At 53.9% G+C, this 20779-nt stretch overlaps 1 protein-coding gene across 1 annotated transcript in view; it reads left to right on the forward strand.

Moving 5' to 3' along the window:
- The first annotated feature begins 325 nt into the window (after positions 1 to 325).
- COTL1 (coactosin like F-actin binding protein 1) overlaps positions 326 to 20779 on the forward strand; it is a 39833-nt gene continuing 19379 nt past the window's right edge. The window contains exons 1-2 of the mRNA XM_026494670.4: positions 326 to 572; positions 833 to 915. Of these exons, the coding sequence (XP_026350455.1) occupies positions 496 to 572; positions 833 to 915 (160 nt within the window). The 5' untranslated portion in view covers positions 326 to 495. The remainder of the gene's footprint in view (positions 573 to 832; positions 916 to 20779) is intronic.

A 20779-nucleotide genomic window follows, 5' to 3' on the forward strand; every position in this document is an offset into this window, starting at 1 on the left:
CTAAAGAGAGGGAGACACAAGGAAGGGGAGGGAGGAGGAAGGAGAAGGAGTAAAGAAGGATGAAGGAAAGGAGAAAGAGGGGTTGGGGAGGAGGAAATGGAGGGAGTAAGAGGTGGCTGTGGGAGACCGAGAAGAGGGTTGGGAGGGAGGAGGGGGAGGGAGAGCAGAAAGCCCCTCCTCCAGCCCCCGCCATGGAGTTGCGCAACCCGCCCGGACTGGGATTGGTCGTAGGCGGGTCAAGACGCCCCTCCCCCGCGCTCAGGCAGCCAATGGCCAGAGGGGGGCGTGGCGAAGCCGCCTGGGTCCCGGCGCGCGCTCCGTGCGCCCTCGGAGCCGCCGCAGCGCTCGCAGCTCGTAGCTCGCGTCCCGCGTCGCTGTCGCCGCTGCTACTGCCGCCCGCCCTCCGCGCGTCCCCGCTGCGCTCCGATCCCTGCGGCCGGCCCGGGGCGCGCTCAGTCGCTCCGGGCAGAGTGTCCCCACTGCGGCCCTGCGGCGATGGCCACCAAGATCGACAAGGAGGCTTGCCGGGCGGCGTACAACCTGGTGCGCGACGACGGCTCGGCCGTCATCTGGTGAGGAACTTTCCATTGCTCTCCAAGCCCCGCTCCCCGAGCTCTCGAGGGGCCTGGTGCACTGAGCCGTCTTCCAAACGGGACGGATTAAGGGTCATCCCGAGCTGTCTCCCGCAGCCTTAACTCAGGACAGCGTGGAAAGCCAGCGCTGGCTCCCCCCAAGCCAGAGCATCTTTTAGATTGTCCTGCTGGAAGCTCGGCACCGTGCAGCTACTACCATCGCTGATGTGTGTGTGTGTTTTTCTTCTTCCAATCCAAAGGGTGACTTTTAAGTATGACGGCTCCACCATCGTCCCCGGCGAGCAGGGAGCGGAATATCAGGACTTCATCCAAGAGTGCACAGGTAGGGAAACGCGCCTTCTGGGGGGAATTCCTGATCTTTTGGGAAATTGTCAACGCGGTGGGGAGGAGCTGCAGAGGCCAAACTGGGAGGAGCCTGGCTACCCCGGGTGCCTCTGGCGCTGCAGGAACCAGATTTGAGGTTTTTAAAGCCTCATAAAGCGTGCTCCTGTCTGGAAATCCTGAGCCACCAGAGGTGGCCGCCTGGCTCCGTTGCTCCCCTCAGTACCCTCTCCAGAAGAGACAGCTCCTTTGCCCCCTGCGGGTCACTGGTTTTTCAAGGGTCAACTCAGTGTGGTTCCAACCTCCCGTTCAGCTCTCCCCACCACCCTCTTTCATCGGTCAGTGAGCCAAAGTAAAAACACAATCCTGGAGCTTATTGCAGGAGAAAGAAACTGTCAGCGATATCCTCCCTTCTCCGAAGCTTATTGTCAGTGTGCTGGTTCCATGTGGGTTTTTTATTTGTAGAATATAGAGCCAGATATGACAGAGTACAGTCCCTGTGATGCCATTCATGTGGAGCTGTCGAAAAGGCAAAGCTAATCTGCGGTGTGGAAAGTCAGAATGGTGGTCACATTTTGGAGTAGACAGCCACTGACTGGGAGGGGCACATGGAAGGCTCAGGGGTGTCGGAGATGTCTCGTATTTCCATCTGGGAGGTGGGTACACAGGTGTGTACATGTGTAAGAAATCATCAAGGAAAATACTTACGAACTGTAAACTTCTTGCACTTCCCTGGGGTGTGTTAAACCACGGAAAGAAAGGAACACATGTTGTATGGAACCACAGACCCCCAGCAGCAGCAGAAGGCTCAGCCTGCTCAGTAATAGGACCCTTCAGAGCCGAGAGTGGAGGATGAACTCTCTCCAGGCCTCTGGTCCCTCGCTTTGAAACAGATGTGGAGACAAAGGCAGTGCAGCTTGGAGGTTAGGCAGGAACCCTGAGCTGGCAAGTTGGGTTTGAATCACTGAGTGGCCACTTCCTGGCTGTGTGGTTTGGGGTGAGTTACTTAACCCCTCAGGGCCTTGGTTTCCTCACCTGTAATCTTGGAAGGCTGTTGTGAGGATGGGTGAGTCAACGCGTGGAAAATGCTCAGGGCAGTGCCTATACACAACTACGTGGTCATTTGCGGAATAAAGAAAAAGCACGAAATTGTGTCCCAGATCACGTGACTGCTCCTTTCTGTAGCTGTTCCCTTAACCGAGTGATAGTTTGCAGTTAGTCTAACTGAAAGAATATTTATGAAGTGTCTGCTCTGGGCTAGGTGGTTTTTAATGTTCTCCCAGTTAACATGTCTTCCTGAGAGCTGCCTGTAAATAGTCAGGCATGGCTTTTGTAAAGGGTTGGTTAAAAATATCCGATGTGTGAAGTACTATAACAACTCAGCATTTAATAAGGCACCTAGGGCCTCTTGTGGAGAGTCGGTGGGTCAGGATTTGAACTCAGGCCCATGACTCAGGAGCCCTGTCTCTTTACTACCTCTACGCTTCCTCCCCAATGGCAAATGCTTTTGCAAGTAGAGTAAATGCAAACTGTTGGCTTTCCCCCAATTTGGTGCACATCTAGGAGATTCAGCGGTATTTTTTGCCTTGTCGGATCTGAGGCTTTGTCTCACAGGCCAGCTTCCCTCCTTGCTGAACTCGAGAACAGAAAACTAGCAGTTTCTTTCCTCCTGCTGACCATCCATCACCCTCCCCCCACATCAGACTGGGTTTTGCTCCTGAAGCTATTGTTCTCCTCACCGAGTAGGAGAAGGTGACCCAGGGATAAAAGAGCATCCTGTCAATAGAATAGATTTTGAACAGCTGCTCCTGGCCATTGGAAGGGCTTGATGCAGTGGGAGAACGCTTCCTTCCTCCCCTGGGCTTTGCAGGGGGTGGGGAGGAGGGGTGTTACTCTGACCCTTCCCCCACCCAGCAGGGAGGCAGGGATGGGAGTGCCTGGCGGGGAACTAAAAATGCTTTCCCTGCTGCTTGTTGATCTTATGAATGGGCTGTGGGATCTGAAGGCTCCGTCTGCGTTGGCTGGAAATCTGCCCGCCTTCCCGGGCCATCTGTTGGACAAATGTATAGGCCAGTTATGGGTGCTGTGTCTGCCCTTCTTTCTCTTGGAAAACTGTGTTCCTTCCCCCAGCCGTGTCCTCATAACCCAGTGACAAAGGACTCAACACCGACTAGTAACTTCATATATGCAAGTCACTGTGCTTGACGTGCCTTGTCTCCCATGACCAGATTGTTTCCCTTCCACAGACAAGTACAGCAGGACCCAGGGAGGTAAAGTGACTTGGCTGCGATCACGTAGTTAGGACGTGGCAGAGCTGGGACCTGAACCCAGGCAGGCTGGCTCGAAGGCCCAGAGTCTTGGCCTCATCTCTCTAAGGAAGTGGATTTAGATTTTTTTTTTTTAAGTTTTATGTATTGAAGTAATCTCTACACCCCATGTGGGGCTCAAACTCAAAACCCTGGGATCAAGACTTGCTCGCACTTCCAGCCGAGCCCGCCAGGCGCCCCGGAAGTGGTTGCCTTCTCACCTTCCAGCCACGAGGCTTCTTCAATACAGCAGGTTCTGCTCAGGCCCCATGAAATTGTTTGCAGGTTACAGGAGACGTGCTTGCCCACTTACATGAGGCAGGGAGGGCTCTTTGTGGCCCTAATTCCAGGCAGGTGTCCTGATAAGCCCGAGGGGCCCTTGCTATGAGGACAGGCTCCCCTTCTGGCCCAGCCTTCCTGTTTCCAAGCATCTAACAAGGTGCTCGGAGGACCTGGAAGCCAGAAACAGCACCTGGTCTCTCCCTGCGTCAGTGCTGGGGGTGGGGGGTGGGGCGGGGAGTTTCCTTCTGGGCTTTCTCTCCTCCCTGACAGCCCCTCTTCTGGCATTCTCTGTGACACACCCTTCTTTCCCACGCCTGTGCCCTGACTGTCCAGCTTCTCCCTCTCATCTCTCCTCGCCCCCGGGCCTGGCCTCCCCTTATCCACTGCAGCTGTTTTCTGGAAGGTCTCTCGTCTTCCTGTTTCTGCTGGCAGGATCTGGAGCTCTCTGGGCTCTGCCCTGGCTCTTCTGGGGCTGGACGCACCTGGCCTCCTCCTCCTGCACTAACTGCTCCATCAGCGCCTCCACTCTTGGCTTCCTGCCCCACACCTCAGTCCCCGAGAGCTTGCAGGTGCAGAGGGAGAGACCTCACGCAGATTAGCTTAAGCCGCTTCCGTGGGTAAGAAGTAGTAGCTGCAGGGAAGGCTGCCCAAACTCAGCCCCCCTGCTCCAGCCCCTAGCTCTGCTTTTCTCCTTCATTACTCTACTTGGGGACAGGAGGGCATGTTCTCCCTGAGTGGTGATACAGAAGGCCACCAGCGGGGCAGAGCCATCCCTGTGGGCAGAGGGAGACCCTTGGCCAATGACATCAGCGGAAGTTTCCAGACTGACACACTCTCCTTGTCCTGGCTGGATTCATGTGCCTGTCCTGGACCAGTCAGTGGGACTCTGGCTGGATAGGCCTGAGTCAGTGCCCACCCCCTGGGGTGGGGGAGGGGCAGCCCCACCCAAACCAGGAAACAGATTCGGGGAGGGTGGCTTCTTAAGGGAAGAGTGGCGGTGTGTGTGTTGGGAGGCTTGCTACTTCCAGAAGAGGGGCAAACCAAACACAGGTCCATTGCCCCTCACCTCCCTCCCCTTATTGCAACAATCTCTTAGCCCTTGATCTTTCTTGCTTTTTTTTTTTTTAAGATTTTATTTATTTATTTGACAGAGAGAGAGACGGCCAGCGAGAGAAGGAACACAAGGAGGGGGAGTGGGAGAGGAAGAAGCAGGCTCCCAGCAGAGCAGGGAGCCTGATGCCGGGCTTGATCCCAGGACCCTGGGATCACGCCCTGAGCCGAAGGCAGACGCTTAACGACTGAGCCACCCAGGTGCCCCTGATCTTTCTTGTCTTATATCCATTCTAGTCCCATTGTTGGAGTAATTCTTCCCAAAGCCCATCTCTAACCAAGTCACTCCACAGCTCCTTAACCTTCTCTGGCTCCCTTCTGCGCATGGAATTTGGCACAGGCTGTCTGCTTGGCAGTCCAGTCACTTTGTCCACCCACATCTCCTGCCCACACCTTCCTTTGTGCACCTGCAGCCCGATACCTTTGGACCTTTGATTTTGGAAGTTCCCTCCAGGCAGAATTCCTCTACACCATCTCTGCCCCCAACCAACCCAGTGTGATGTCTTCTTTATTTCAACAGCCCCGAGTTAGAAAGGCTCTTGAGTCACATCCCAGCTATGTCTCTTGCTTGCTCTGTGACCTTGGGCAAGGACATCCCTTTCTCTGTGCCTCAGTTTTCTAGTCTGTAAAATGGGGATCCTGGCAGTGCCTACCTCTGACAGTGACTGGGAGTGTTAGCTGAAATAACACATTCAAAATGAGAGCATAGGCCCCCGATGCATGCACGTGGCTGTGGTTACTGTTACTTTTTATTATTTTTGCTCTTGCAGCTCTTAGGATGACCTTGTGCTTTCGGTACATGCCCCGGCTCAGTGCTCAGTAGGCACACAGCTCCTGATTAGCCCCACTAGGCACTCAACCCCAGGCTGGCAAGCAGTGGGCGTTCAGCCCCACGTGGGCGTGTGTTAGACCTTTGGCCTGGGTCTGCATGCAGTAGGCGCTCAGTACATAAGCACCTACCTCTTAAGAGGTGGTTAGCACAGTGGTTAAAGGTTTAGGCGACGTTGGCTGGCCTGGGTTCCAAGTCTAGTCAGTCACGTGACCTAGGAGCAGGTGAGTGACCCAGCTGCTCTTCCTTTGCTGTAACGTGCTCATTAGGAAGATTGAGGAAGCAGTTCCACAGTGGCGAGGATACAGTAAGCGCTCCCTAAGTGTTAGTTACAGTGATTGTCATCTCGTTGGTGGAATTTAATTGATGTGGAAGTAGAACGTGTGGTCTGAGAGCGCCAGAAAGGTGGGAGGGTAAAGAGATGATGGGGAGGAAACGGGTACGGAGCTGTGCCCGAGGGCCAGTGGTACCCACGACAGAGCCTTCGGGAGCCAGGAGGAGCCATTTGCCAGGCTGATTGGACCCATGATCTCTCGGATTGCGGCAGAAAGGGCTCACAGATCACGTATATGTGGCCAGCAGTGGCTCACGCTGTCTCTGAAATCATGTTTTGTTTTGGCGCCTTACAAGTAATACGTGTTCCTAGTAGAATATTGAAAAAGCAAGACTAAGTGAAAAGAATAGAAACTAGATATAGTTCAGATAAAGTTTTACCACTCAGAAATTGTTTATTAATTCATTTGCTCGGTGTCTCATTCATCCTCCGTCCCCTCCCCCCTCCATCCTCCGTCCCCTCCTCCCTCCCCCTCTCCTTCCCTCCTTCCTCTCCTGTATATGAGTGGCTCCCCTGCAGGGTACTGCTCTAGGCGCTGAGGATAAGTAGAGAAGCAGAGAAGGTCCCTGTCCTCAGGGAGCTGATGTGTTATTGTCGTTGCCCAGCCTTTCCAATGGCTACATAGTGTTCTCCCATATAAATGTAATATTGTTTAGCCAGTTCTTTTTGATGGACCCCAGAGTTCTCTGTTGCAAGCAGTTTTATTTTGGAACGAGTCCAAGCACCTGGGAATGAATCCAGTTTTCTGTTGGTGTATGTTTCGGAGCCACGGTCGAGCCAGGGTGTCTTGCCTTGACTCGCAGCCTTGGTGCGCTGTGCGACCTTGGGCAAGTCTCCCAGATTTTGTTTCCTCCTCTGTAAGATGGGGAGAACGACGGCACGTCACACACGGCGTTGTTGTGTGGATAAGTTGACGTGATATGTATAAAGCTCGTGGGGCAGCTCCTGGCATGTGAGTCAGTGCTCAAAACTATGGTTATTGTTAACGTAGTGCCTTCTTGGGGGATGTTGTGCATCAATGGATAGGTTGAAATAAACTATGTGGGCCGGTTATCAAAAATGTGCGTTCATGGAGGACAGGGTCAGCCTGAAGCTTGATGGGGCGGATGCCCTGTGATGTTGGCTAGATGATGCCCTGGGTGCAGGTGATAGTCCCGTGATGCTTTGTCTTCCACTTAAAACATCACTCACAGAGGAAAGTGGGGTTTGATATTTTTGTCTGTCCAGCATCCCATCCTTGGGGTGGGGGTGTGGACTTTTCCTCTGTCATTATAATCCTGCTCAGCCAATGTAGTTCCAAGGAAGTTGACTTGACTCTACACTGCCCTACAGGGAAGGCACGTGACCCAGACGTGGCCAATCAGAGGAAGCCATGCCCTCTGTTGACTGATTGGTTCGGGGCTGGGCCCTTGTGACTCAAGTTAAGCCAATCACCTCCATCCCTGATACTTTGGACAGAGCCCTTTTTCTCTGGGATTAAGACCTGTAAGCATAGGGAAGGCCTGGAGCTTGCAGGACCCATGCACCATATGGAGAGAGGACCTGTGCGAGGCACTTGGGAACAGAGCCAGAGATGGAGAGTGGGGCCCGGATGGCATGGCTTAAACTCTCGGGTCCAGCCACGCCTGGAGCTCTCTCCTGAGGCTATTTGCTTTCAGGAGCTGGTTAAAATGTCTTTTTCTCAAGCCAGTTTGAGTAGGTTCTTTATCATTTCCATCTGAAAGAGCCCTGGCCTGTAGAGCCCCAAGGTAGATGGTTGGGACAGGCTAACGGAGGGGAATCCAGGTTGGGCAAGGAATTCAACAGTTCTCATAGGAGGACTGGCTCAGGAATCTGGTCACATTCAACTTGGAGAGGCACCTGAGGGAACATGAGTATTGTCTTCTGTGTTTGAGGGGCTGCCCTGTGCAAAGTGTTCATTTCTTCAGTGTTCCTATGCCCACCCCAATCCCATGTGGTAGAATGAGACCAGACAGTAGAAATTTCAGGGATAGGTTTGGGGTTCACTTGAGAAAGAACTGTCCTCAAGTTAGAATGAGCTGTCAGTGAAGGTAGTGAGACCCTCATCATGGGAGGTATGTCAGGAAAGGCTGCCCAACCACGTGACATAGATGTTTAGAAGAGGGTTTGAAGGGGCCCATCCTTGACCATGCACTCTCCTCCTCTCTCCCAGCTTCCTTCTCTGGTCTGGTCTACCCCCAGGGAGAGAAACAGTGCAGCAGTGTAGGCCTGGGCAGGGCCCCCGTGGGATGAGGTCGGCCCTACCACGGTCTGAGAGTGGCAATAGGATGGTGCCTGAGGAAAATGGAGGTGTGTTTACTGTTAAAGAAAACATGATTTGGGCGCCTGGGTGGTTCATTTGGTTGAGCACCCGACTTTTGATTTCAGCTCAGGTCATGATCTCAGGGTTCTGAGATTGAGACTCGCGTCAGGCTCCCTGCTCGGCAGGGCGTCTGCTTGAGGATTCTCTCCCTCTGCCCGTCACACTCCTCTTGTGCTCGCGTGTGCTCTCTCTTTTTCAGATAAGTCAATAAGTACATCTTTTTAAAAAAAAGAGGGAAAATATGGCTTATTCTGACACTTGTTCAAGAAGAGTAAAGCAGACTTTATTCGGGGGCACTGCGTGACAGGTGTAGGGACCGTTACAGTGGAGGTTTGCAACAGCGGAGAGAGGTCAGTCTCAATTCCGAATACATACAAGAAAAAGTACAAATTTATCATCAAGGAGCCAGGGAGCAAGGTGGAGGTCAGTGGATGGGGGCTTACCAAGGGGAAACGTCAGGGCCGAGGGGGGTTCTGGCTGAACTGACCTGACAGGGTTCTTGCGGCCCACCGGGTGGGCCTGGTGGTCACACAGTACCTGGAAGGTGATGGAGGACAAGGAACCTCATTAGATACGGGCGACGATCAGATATGGAGGGTCGGGGATCGGCTTGACCTGACTTAGCGGGATGCTTGCTGAAATCGGGTAATGTACAGATGAACACAGAAGTCCAAAAGTTGAGACCTAGTTGAAAAAGAGCTTAGAAGACCAGATTCGAGGGGTGCCTGGGTGGCTCAGTTGGTTAAGCAGCTGCCTTTGGCTCAGGGCATGATCCCAGAGTCCTGGGATCGAGCCCATCATCAGGCTCCCTGCTCAGCGGGAAGCCTGCTTCTCCCTCTCCCACTCCCCCCCACCCTGTGTTCCCTCTCTTGATGTCTCTCTCTGTCAAATAAATAAATAAAATCTTTAAAAAAAAAAAAAAAAAGAAGAAGACCAGATTCGAATTTGGTCAAGGACGGACTCTTTGCCGTTGCCAAAAGAACAGGGATGGGATGCAAACCGAGAAATCCATTCGCCCGTGGCCTCTGCACGTGGGCTTGTACCACACGCGGACAATGGGTGGTTGCTTTCTTGTGCTGTTCTGCCCTAGGGGTTTTTTTCACCCGAGTGGCGCACACACCCTAGATTTCAGAAATTTGAGAGAGGTCAGGAGAGACATTGTCTAGTGAGTCGAAGGGAATATGAGGTCAAAAGGAAGCTTGAAATCTGTGACCCTGCTTTGGACTTTGTAAAGTGCTAAGCAGCCTGTCAGTCCATGCATTCAACACACGTTGATGGAGCACCTCTTTTGTTGCAGGGACAATGCTGGACTATGATTTTTAAGTGGCACCTTAAGGCTACTGAGCCATCACCTTCATAGTTTTCTGTAATATTCGATGTCTCCTTGCCTTCTGTCCCCACACATCTGCTGCTGGGAGCTTTCGAGCCACAGCGCATTGCTTCTTTGTGTCATAAGACGCGTGGGCTTTGGATCTGCCTCCTGGGTGATATTGGTGCTTGCTTTTGAGTTCGTGGTCTTGCCCTTCCCCGGGAAAGGCTGCTACATGTCCATCTTCCGGGTCAGTAGGGTGTCCCCTGTTCAGAAAGAGTGTTCACTTCATTGAATTAAATTGAGTTTTTGCTCCTTGCAAATCCTTGGGAGTTGATGCCAACTTTTTGGAAGTATTGCTTGTGGATTGAATCCAGGTGTTCCCTCCACCCCCTCATCTCCCATCGTTTCCTCATTCCGGTGCCCCCCACACCTACAGCATGATACCCCCCCCTCCCCGCCCCGCCGTCTGCGCAGGTCTTTGATAACTCGGTTACCAAAACTAGTGGTCATTTCTCTGTCTTCATTCCACTTTATGTCCCTCCAGCATTTGTCGGTGAGCACGACTCACTGAAAACACACTTTCCCCTCCCTCTGGTTCCCCTGCCAACTCACATACTTCTGCTTTTATGCCCCTCATCTCTCTCGTTTTCACTTCCTGCTGCTGCTTCTCCTTTCCCTTTCCTGCCCCGTAAGTGTGGGTGTTTCCCATGGGTCCACCCTTGATCATGGCTTTTCCTTCTCCGGGAAATGTGATGAGCGCCTACTGTGTGCCGAGCTCCTTGCTGAGCGCCGCGTGACCCTGTGGCCCAGGCCAGAGGCAGCTTTCTAAACCTCACATCAGGTGGCATCAACTCCTCTCCCTTTGGAACATTTGGTGGGTTTTGCCCATAAGGTCCAAATGCTTGGAGGTGACACGGAGTGCCCCTACGAGCCCTCCAGTGCACGTCCCAACACAGGGTTCGGACCTCACCGATGCTCAGGTGCCCACGTAGGCACTTGGCATGTGGTAGCACGTCACGTTTCTTATCTATGACGATGTGTATGAAAGGAGTAAGGACGAGTTATCCCATTTTACTGATGAGGAATCTGGCCGTTTCCTTGGAGAGTCAAAAGTTGCTTGCTCAAGATGGCGTAGTAAGTGGACAAACTGGACTTTGAACCCAGATCTGTGTCCAAGCCCCCTGGCTTTCCCCCGGTGCTGTGCTGCCCTGCCCTCCCCCTTCCTTGTGGCTTGTGGGCGGTGCTCCCTGTTCCTGCACTGCCCTCATGTGCTTCGCCTTCCTGGAGGGCTCCTATACATCCATCAAGGCCCAGGGTCAGTGCCCCTCCGTTCAGACGCCCTCCTTGCCTTTGTGATACTCACCACCTTGTGTGCTGGTTCTGTGTGTCTGTGTCTTCAGCTCCATGGCGAGGCCCTGGAGAGAGGGACTGGGCTCTGGTGGTGGCCTCCTTGGTGGTGAACCCCCATCCGTCATGGTTAGCCAGCCCCAATCTCTTTTTCCCCAGGGGTGCGTCGCTCCTTATGTGGGCCCGTTATGGGCCACTGCGCTTAGCGCTTCCTCGAGTCATGTCTGTCGTCTGACTCTCCTGCTGGGGTCTGAGCCCCTTGGCCGCCGTCCTGGCCACAATCCGGGTCTGTTGGGTCCTCTGCCATACCTTCAGCACCTGGAACAGATGCTTGTTGAATAGGTGAATGAATGACCGTCCCCTGAGAGTTTTGAGAGCTGAGCTTGCCCCTGGAGGGCACACCGTCCCCCTGCCAATGGAGCAGCCCAGTGGCCCGTACGGACGTCTGTAGGTGCCAAGGCTCCCTGGCGGGTGTCTCTGCCCACACTGGTCTCTGGCCAGGGTTTCCTGCCCCAGGGCCCCTGCAGGGCTGCATTCCTCGCCCACCTAATTTTATGTGTTTGGTTTTTCGGGTTTAGCTGCGTGGCCTCAGCAGGGGCAGGTCCCTAGAGGCCTGTGTCTGACCTGATGGCAGGGTTCTTCGCTCCACATTTCATATTTTGTTTCATCAGTGCATTTTGAAATCAACTTGCCTTCTATCCTGATTTGGTTCTGGACTTAGTTTATGGTCACCTATCTCATTTTTCTTGTGCCTTCTGTAATAAATTCCCATAAACTTAGTGGCTTGAGATGGTGTAATTTTATCATCTCACAATCCTGGGGGTCAGAAGTCCAAAATCTGTCTCACGGGGCTGAAGTCCAGGTGTCGGCAGGGCCATGTTCCTTCTAGAGTCTCCGGGGGAGAATCCGTTTCCTGGCCTCGTCCAGCTTCTAGAGGCACCCGTGGCCCTTGGCTCATGGCCCCTCCTCCACCTTCCAAGGCCACCGATAAGGTCAAGTCCTTCTCATGATGCCGTCTCCTGGGTTCTGATTCTCCTGCCTCTCTCTTCCCGATGTGAGGACGCTTGTGATTACGGCGGGCCCACCTTGATCACCCAGGGCGATCTCCCCACGTCCAGATCCTTAACAGTCACATCTGCAAAGGCCCTTTTGCCATATCAGCTCACATCACCGTAGGTTCTAGAGATTAGGATGCGGACCTCATTGGGGGCCGCTGTTTTGTCAGCCACCGTGATCTAATGATTTCATTTAATCTACACTGTGGCCCAGTTTGGTAGGCCCCATTGTAATTCCCACTCCATAGACGGGAAAACTGAGGCTCAGAGATGGGAAGACACTGGCCCAAGGTGGCACAGAGGCCCAGCACTTCTGCTCTCCTAGTGCCTGTGTTTCTGGCCACCATTCCTGACACCTGCATGCTTCCCTAGCCTTGCAACTGAAATTCTTTTAAAACAGGAGGGAAGAGGCGTCTGGGTGGCTTAGTCGGTTGAACATCTGGCTCTCAATTTCAGCTCAGGTCATGATCTCCAGGTCCTGGGATGGAGCCCGGCATTGGGTTCCCAGCTCAGCAGGGAGTCTGCTTCTCCTGCGCACCCCCCTCTAAAATAAATAAATAAATCTTTAAAAAAAAAAAACAACAAGGAGGGAAGACCACAGGCAAGCTCTTTTCTCCCCCCACCGCCAGCTTTATCGAGAAATAACTGACATACGACACCATCTGTGTCAGGCGTGCGGTGTGATGGTTTTATTTATACGTACTGTGAAATGATCACGGTAGGTTTCCTGCACATCCATTATCTGTTACAGATGCAATAAAGAGAAAGAAAAGAAATTTCTCCTTGTGATGAGAACTCTTAGGATCTCCGCTCATAATAGCTTTCCACGAGCTCTTTTCTTGAACGCTAAGGGGCAGACCTAAGGCCCGTGTCTGTGGCCGGTGGCATGTTTGTGGGAATACGCAGCTCGGAGGTAATTTTTCTGCCTTCCTTGAAGTGGCAAAGCCGGGGTGGCCTCTGAGAAGCAGCTCTGTAATTCAGATGCCTCTGTCCTTCCCAGGGTAAAAGTCTGACTTTACGACTTTTGTCTGAAAGGATGTGCCTGGGAGGTCATCTGATCTGACCCGGAAGTAGTTTTCTTCCCTTTTTTGGCTATAGTTCTACCCCACAGTTTGCGAGTAAAGGACCATGCCGCTTCAGGCAGGCCAGGGTCCCCTCTGGGTCACGCTGGGCTTCCGGGGAGGAGTGAGAAGAGCCGGGCTCTGGGCAGCCCCTGTGCGAGGCCCCTGCCCAGCAGAGGAGGGCCTGGGTTCACCCCCGTGAGCCACGCAGCCCTGAACGGGATGCTACTTGCTCTGTTTGCGATTTAGCAAAAACTACTGCCGTGTGTCTGGCTCTGAGAAAATAGCTTACTCTCTTCTTTGGTGACTTGTCATTACTCACCCATCCAACAAACACAAATTGAGGACCTACTAAGTGCCGGCCACTCTGGGTGCTGGGAAAATTGAGAGATCTAAGTCACAGAACTTGCATTGTTTTGGGAGCGCAGGGCCAGATACACAACAAGCTGGCAAATTAGATCACTCAGAATGGGAAGAGTGCCATAAAGAAAATACAACGAAGCCACAGCCTGGAGACAGACCCCAGGGGGGCCACCATCAGCCAGGGTGGTCACGGGAGACCTGAAGAGGAGGGGAGACTGAGGCAAGACCTGAACGAGAAGGAGGTAGACTCTTAGGTACCTGGGTGAGGAGTGGGCCCTGCGAAAGGGAAGGCCCTCAAATCATGTATTAGATTGTGGCCTCATGTCCAGAATATGTAAAGAGTTCAGATAACTCAACAATAACAAGACAAACAACCCAATTAAAGAATGGGCCAGGGATTTGAACAGATGTTTCTTCCAAGAAGACCTACAGATGGCTAATAAATGAAAAGGTGCTCCGCGTCGTTAGTTATTAGGGGATGTTCATCAAACCATTATGAGATACCACTTCCCACGCACCAGGAGGCTGTGTGAGGGTGCAGAGAGCTGGAACCCTCATGCGCTGCTGGGGGCGGGGAAGGAAAATGGTGGTGCCCCCGTGGAAGACAGTTTGGTGGCTCCTGAAAAGTTTAGGCTTAGCAAGTCCATTCCTTAGTATTTACCCAAGAGAAATGAGAACACACGTCCGCACGAAAACCTGTGTATGAACGCTCCCAGCAGCGTCATTCGCAATAGTCAGGAAGTATAAAGCACCCCCATGACCATCATCCGACCGAGGACAGACAAGGTGTGCCTCTCCATATGGTGGACTATTATTCAGCCGTAAAAGGAACAAAGTACTGATCCATGCTATACCCTGGACCAACCGTGGGGACGTTATGCCAAGTAGAAAAAGCCAGATACAAAAGGCACGTACTGTATGACTCCATGGGTTAGAAGTTTCCAGAACAAGTAAGTCCGTGGAGATAGAAAGCAGCTGAGTAGTTGTTGGGTGGGGACAGGGCAGGAAGAGTGACCACGAGTGGGTATGAGGTCTGCTTTTGGGGATGAGGAAATGTTTTGGGATTAGACCCTGTGATCATACGAAAGACCAATGAACTGCACCCGTCAAAGGGTGTGTGCCTTTTTATGGTGTGTAAATGATATCTCATCTGGACCCCGTGGAGAGGAAAGGGGGCGAGCGGGAGCTCGGGAATCCAGCAGGGCTGTGGCAGCAAGCCTGGAGGGAGGCGCGGTCCACAGCTGGCAGGGCCGGAGCGTGGCGGGCCTCGTGGGTCACGGTGACAGCTCTGGATTTTAGTTGCGCGTTTCACTCCTCTGACCTCTCTTCGACAGCCGTCTAGCATTTGCCTCGGTCCTTTCTGTGGCAAATTCCCTGGTCAGCCCGTTTAGCTCTGCCACTCTTCCCTCTGTGTCTCAGACCTGCCCGTCCCCACGCGACCCTCCATCCCCACAGGGCCCTCAGATGCACGCAACGCCCCGGCCCCTCCACCGCCATGTGCATTTGACGGCCTGGGTTTCCAGTCTCCTTGGCGCTTCCATTCGCTCCATGATAGCTGTGACCTTTTGTCATCACCGTCTAGGGTTTTTTTATGCTTGCTCTGCGCCAGGCCCAATGCTGAGGGCTTTAGCTCTCCAGTCTGACGAGGATTGATATCCAGAGACGCAGTGCCCCCCGGCTGGGCCCTCCTGTCCCCTGATTCAGCGCCTGGCCCGCGGCCCGTGCCGTCGGTCTGATGTCTGTTTCACCGCCTGAAACCCGGTGTCGGAAACGAGCGCTTCAAGAAAAGCGGAGGCTCTGTCTGGGATAGTCATATGGGCTGAGAAATGAGTGAATGACTGAAAGTGAAGTGAGTCATTGGTAAGGGTGCTGGCAGGCTTGAAGGCCGGGGTGTTAACGGCCACGGGGATAAAATCCGTTTGTGAGTTCTGTCCCCCCCACCCAGGGGCTCCGAGGCACAGATGGGAAAGCCATGCCCCAGCCCAGAGAACTGGGGATCCCTGGGGGAGGCCACTGGGCCACGGTCACTCCATGGACAAAGGCAGAGCTAGGACGCCAGCCTGGGTGTCCTGGCTCCCTCGGGCTGCCGAGGTTTAGAGCTTGCCTCGCTCGCTTGTGGCAGTATAATTGGTGACACGAACAGGAAAGGTCGAGAAGACGCCACGTTATGCATCTCTCGGTAATTCCAGCATCACGTTGGTTCGCTTTTCCCACGTGCTTTTATTTAAAGGGCACATTTGTCCAGACCAGTCAACTGCTATCTCACTGTCCACATCTGATCATTTCTATTCACTCCTGCTCCCTGGGGGGTGGAAGCCACACTTCTAAAAATCCAGGAAGGGGATTGGTTTTATTCTTCTAAAATGGCATCTCCCACTGTACTGAGTGCAGCTGACAATGGGGGGCTGGAAAGCTCTCTAGCGGCCGTAGACGAGGAGGCAGGGCTCTTCGTGTGCTCGGGCATCTACTGAGCACGCGCAGTGTGACCGGCACTGTCCTGGGTACTTGATAGAGTAGGGACGAGACTCCTGCCCTCCTGCAGCGTAAGGCTGCGCAAACCGTCGGAGCCCTCAGGAGAGCCGTCCTGAGCCTTTAAATGCTTATTTTACACGCAGTAATAATAAGGCAGTTATATGCTTCTCTAGCCTGTGCAAGTCAGAAATAGAAGGGCTGGGAAAGAAAGGCATTTGGACTTGCCCCCAGAAGCTGTTGCTCTTACCTGTGTAGTTTGGTCAGAATCTCTCCCCTGAGTTGTTAACATGAGCCCTTTTGCCCTTATCCTGTCAGCTGGGCGAACTCTATCTTGTCCTTCAAAACCCAGATCAAACGTCACCTTCTCTGTGAAGCCTGCCTTGATTACCACTCCCCAGGCAGAATGAGTTTCCTTCTTTCTTTGATGTTCCCATTCACCCTGTGACAACTTGTTACTAGGACACTGACTACATTGTGTAACTGCATTTTGTTTTTGTTGACCAAACTAGACTGTGTAGCTTTTGAGGGTAGGGACTGCGTCCTATTCAGCAAAGTCCCCACATCACAGATTGTTATAAGTGTTTGTCAAATGACAGACTGACGGCTGTGGAGGACGCAGCAGCATGAATCCACAGCCGAGCAGGACAGGACAGTCAGACACTTCGCCGACTCCAGGGTGTCCCGCTGCAGGTGCCGGAGACTCGGGCTCCGCCTCGGGGGAACTGGTTATGGCCTCTGTTCTCTAAGCCCGAAGGTAGAGCCGGGTGTAACATGCTGACTTCCATTTAAGGAAGTAAAAGTAACCATCAAAAAAAGAAAAAAAGTTCTGGTGCTTTGTCACTGGAGGAGAGCCTTCAGCTACCCGGATAATTTGGGTATCCAGAGCAGTGCAGTCCCTGCGGGTCCTACGGAAGTAATCATCTTGCTTTTCCTCTGGCTATCTTGTACTCCATTTTCTCGTATTCTCCGTCAAAGTAGGGAGCTGGGTCATTCACATTTAATGAAAATGCAGTGAGTCAGGAATCACTGGAGAAGTCTACCGCTGCCAGGAACGGGGTCACCACCGTCCGCTTGCACACGCACTGTGGCCTCAGGTGCGGAGACCGTGTGCACATCCGTGTGCACACACAGTATAGAGCTCGTAAACAAATAACATCTCCATTTCTGCCCTCTGAGGAGCCAGTACAGCGGGGGTTGCATTCCTAGGGTAATGGGCTTTATTTTTTTTTCTTGTGCTTCCTGTTTTCTAAACATTTTTTGAGTGGGACAGGAGGGTTTTTTTGTTGTTTGTTTTACCAATCAGGGCAAACAAAAATCACCTTGAAAAAGAAAGAGTGAGTAATATGGGGCTTTTCAGGAATGATAGGTCAACTCCCCTCGAGGGAGGAACTGGCTCTTGCCAGCCTCAGGCTTCAGTCCCTTCCGCTGGGCACCCAGCAAGCCCTCTGTCCTTGGAGTCCCGGGGAGAACCTTTTCCACTTCCCAGGCCCTGGTCTGTGACTGCCTGGGCTCCCCCTGTGAGCAGCCCGCCGGGAGGGAGGGCTGCTGCTGCCCCGTCCACAGTCTGCTCATCCCCTCGCCCTGGGCAGCAGGATGTTAGAATTCTTTCCCATTTCCTCTCGTCCTCGCTCCAGGGAGCTCGCTTGGTGGAAGCTGACGGCTCAGCTCTTTGGTGTGTGGGTTGTTTTCTTCCTTACTGAACCTTGTTTGCATAACTTCTTAGGGAGTCTATATAAGGTAAGGTCAGCTTTAGAGCAAGCTGCAATCCTGTCGTGCTCTGGGGCAATTTCCTCCCTGCTTCTCCTTCCCCTTTCTTTTGTCTTGCTCTGAAGTTCACTATTGGCTGGAAGTTACGAAATGAGGTGCTCTCTTCTGTCTCTCTGTTGGCCAGCAGACGTGTAGTGGTGCCTACTGTGTGCCTGGTGCTGGGGGATGTGACATGGGCCGGACAGATAGGAAAGTAGCTGAATAGATCCACAGGACATGCGCCAGAGTGGTGACTCAGGTGCTTAGACCCTTATGTTTGCTTATTTGTAATGATTTGCTGATTATTCTCCACTTTGTGTTCTGTGTGAAATGAAAAAAAAAATTGTCCAGAGCATTTGTAAACAATTCTCAGTCTCCTCTGGGTTTTGTCCCTTTCCAGCCAGGGCTGGCTTCAGGGAGAGGCAGAGGGGAAGACTAGGGTCCCTTTTGGGAGAAGGTAGAGGTCCTCGGTCAGTGCCGATCTTGCATTGGGGTCCCCTGGTGAGAATGCTGGGTGGCGTGGTCAGAATCTGCCCCTCAGTGATTACCTGAGGCGAGGGGGATTTCAAGTTGGGGTGGGAGGGGCAGGGGAGTCCTTGAGAGCTTGCTAGAGATTCTGTGCCGTTCGCAGTTTTTGGGAAAATACGGGGTGACTCATCCTGGTGGCCATGGTGATCCCTGTGAAGTCTGACTCCTCCTCCTTTCCTTCCTCTGTTCCCATACCCTGTGTGGTCATCTCCCCTTTTCGTTTCTCCTCCCACACCTGCCTTGTCCTAAGCGCTTAGCATCACCCCCTGGTCCTCCTGCCGTCCCCTCTCTCACTTCTGAATCCCTCCTGCCAGTCCAGCCCCAGACAGAGCTCAGGAGGAGGTGGTGAGGGGTAAAAGTGGTGAATGGGAGAGAAAGGAGGGAAATGTAGGGTGGAGAAAGGGGTGAGAAGAGAGCCCGAGGCAGGGAGGGACTGTGGAGGAGAGAGTGCGGTGACCACAGTGGCTTTCCGGGTGCTTACTTGGTGCCAGGCCGTGCCCACGAACTCGGCAGCGGTGGCCTCATGTCGTGTATGAACTTTCTTCGTAAATGAAGGCAAGGACCTTGCAGAGAGAAATAGGACAGGGAACCGAGCAGACCCAGCCCGGCATCTCTCAGTCCTTCGGTGGCCGGGCCAGAGGGCCGTGGGAGCTCTTTCACACCGCGAGGCCTCACAGACCACCGAGATGGTCCAGTTCTTCCGAGGGTGGGGTTTATTCATGCTGCATGAGGGCCATCTTTTCACGACTAAGACTGGCTGGGGGGGAGGGGTGGGTATCCACAGCGTTCACTCTGGGCCGAGGCCTGACGTGCCATCAGCCTGGGCTCCCAGTTCGCGGCGCCATCCAGAAGGCGATGGGCGGTGGCACGGATGGTCCTCAGGGATGGCGCTCCTGGCCTTGCTTTGTCGCGGGTTGACGTCTCCTCCAAGACGGGGCTCTACGTGATCTTGTGATGTGTTTGTGACTCCTTGTCAGTGATGGCTCCTGTCTAATGGACGATCCACAGGTGACAGAAAGGACCCCGCGGCCCTGTGCCACGGCTCAGTAGCCCTGCTCCTAAAGAGAGCGCTTCTCTTCCTTGGACTGTGGGATTTGAGCGAGGGAGAGTCTTGGGACAGTCCTCATGGTCTTCGGTGCCGACATACTCGGAGTCCTGCCTCAGTCCTCGGGTCTGTAAATTCTGGTGTCCAGAAGCCAGGCCGTACAGGAAGCTCCTTTTCACGATCACTTCCTCAAAATAAAAGAAGTGTGGGTGGGAAGGAAGGGGGTGGGGTGAACTTGGGGCACTTCAGCTTTTCTGCCCTTGAGACCTGCCATCTCACCCCCCTCCTGCCAGGGCTGGTGCGAGTTCTTCTCCCCTCCCCGTTTTCTCTGGGTCAGTGCTTCTCAAGCTGGGGAGCCCCCCGAGTCCCCCAGGGGCACGGCTTCCCAGAGCTCGTGAATCAGCAAGTCTTGGGTGGACCCTGAGCCACGTTTCCATGGTTTCCTGGGGGAGGCTGACACTGCGGGTCGGGGGGGGGGGGCCCGCTGTGGGAACGACTCTCCACTTAACCAGTGCTCCAACAGGCAGGGAGAGGGTTGTCTGGCTGCTTACCACATCAGCATTCTGAGCCTCAGTTTCTTCAGCTGTAAAAATGGGCCTGGGAGCCGTTCCGGCCGCACAGAGGGCTTGGGATGAAGACATGTGGCCACACGTGTACGCGCTTAGCATGGTGCCCAGCATGTCGTCGGCGCTCGATAAACAGCTTCTGTTATCCTTGTTTGTCTCAGCTGCACACCCCAGTGCTTAGCGCTGTGCTTGGCACATAGTAGGCCCTTGAGCCAAGCCACAGTGGCTGAATGGCTGTGCGGGGAACGCCCCTGCGTGGACACGCAGAGGAGCGAGTGTCAGTGTGGTGGGTGCGGAAAGCCAGTGCAGACGGAGAGGCAGGGAGGCCGTGCTTGGGTCTGGCAGGTTGATGGCACTGAGGCCCCCGGGGCAGTTTTACCGGAGAGGTGGGGACCCAGGAACCACGCCTGTTGCATATCCTGTTTCCTGAGACCCTCAGGCGGCATCAGGACTGTGCAGATGGGGACGCTGAGGTTTAGAGCCCTGTGTGCATCTGGTCTGGGTCACAGAGCTGGCACGAAGTGGCGGGAGCTTCTAATGGATTCCGGAACTTGGACTGTTAACCTGGCTGCTGGGGAGCAGAAGGTTAAGGGTGAAAAGTTGACGCAGCAGCCGGTGTAGACAGAGGTGCGGAGGCCTCTATAGAAGACAGGGAGCTCAGGGGTCTGTCTGCTGTGGGGGGGTCTGGGCCCGGCTTCCCCCACTGGGGTTCCCTGGAGCTGCACCCTCAGCTCCTGAGCCTCAGGCTGGAAAGATGTGCCACTGGCCCTCTGGGGACCGAGTGGCACCGTGAGGGTGACAGCCGTCTCAAGCCGCCACGTCCCCCCCGGCCAGGTTCCGGCATAGTGCACACACACAGGTGCGTGCACATAGATGGGTGCAGGCACACGTGTTATCCACGTGTGCGGTGTGGCTTCGCTCTGCCTTTCTGTTGGTACACCCACATGTTCCGTGTGTGAGCGCGGTGCCAGCAGGAGGGGAGGGGTGTTTGCCACGCAGATGCGGTGCTGTGGCCGCGCGCGTGTGTTCTGTCAGGGAAGGTGGCCCAATGCAGGACTGAGAACTAAAACTTCCCCTGCACCAGCCGGTTTGAGGTCACAACCGGCTCAGAGCCTCCTTCAGGGTGAGTGGGGGAGAGAGGCTGCAGGTCCGTGTGGGCAGCTCCGAAAACGTCGCTCGGACAGAC

Source organism: Ursus arctos, unplaced genomic scaffold, assembly GCF_023065955.2.
Source record: "Ursus arctos isolate Adak ecotype North America unplaced genomic scaffold, UrsArc2.0 scaffold_19, whole genome shotgun sequence".
Lineage (NCBI taxonomy): Eukaryota > Metazoa > Chordata > Mammalia > Carnivora > Ursidae > Ursus > Ursus arctos.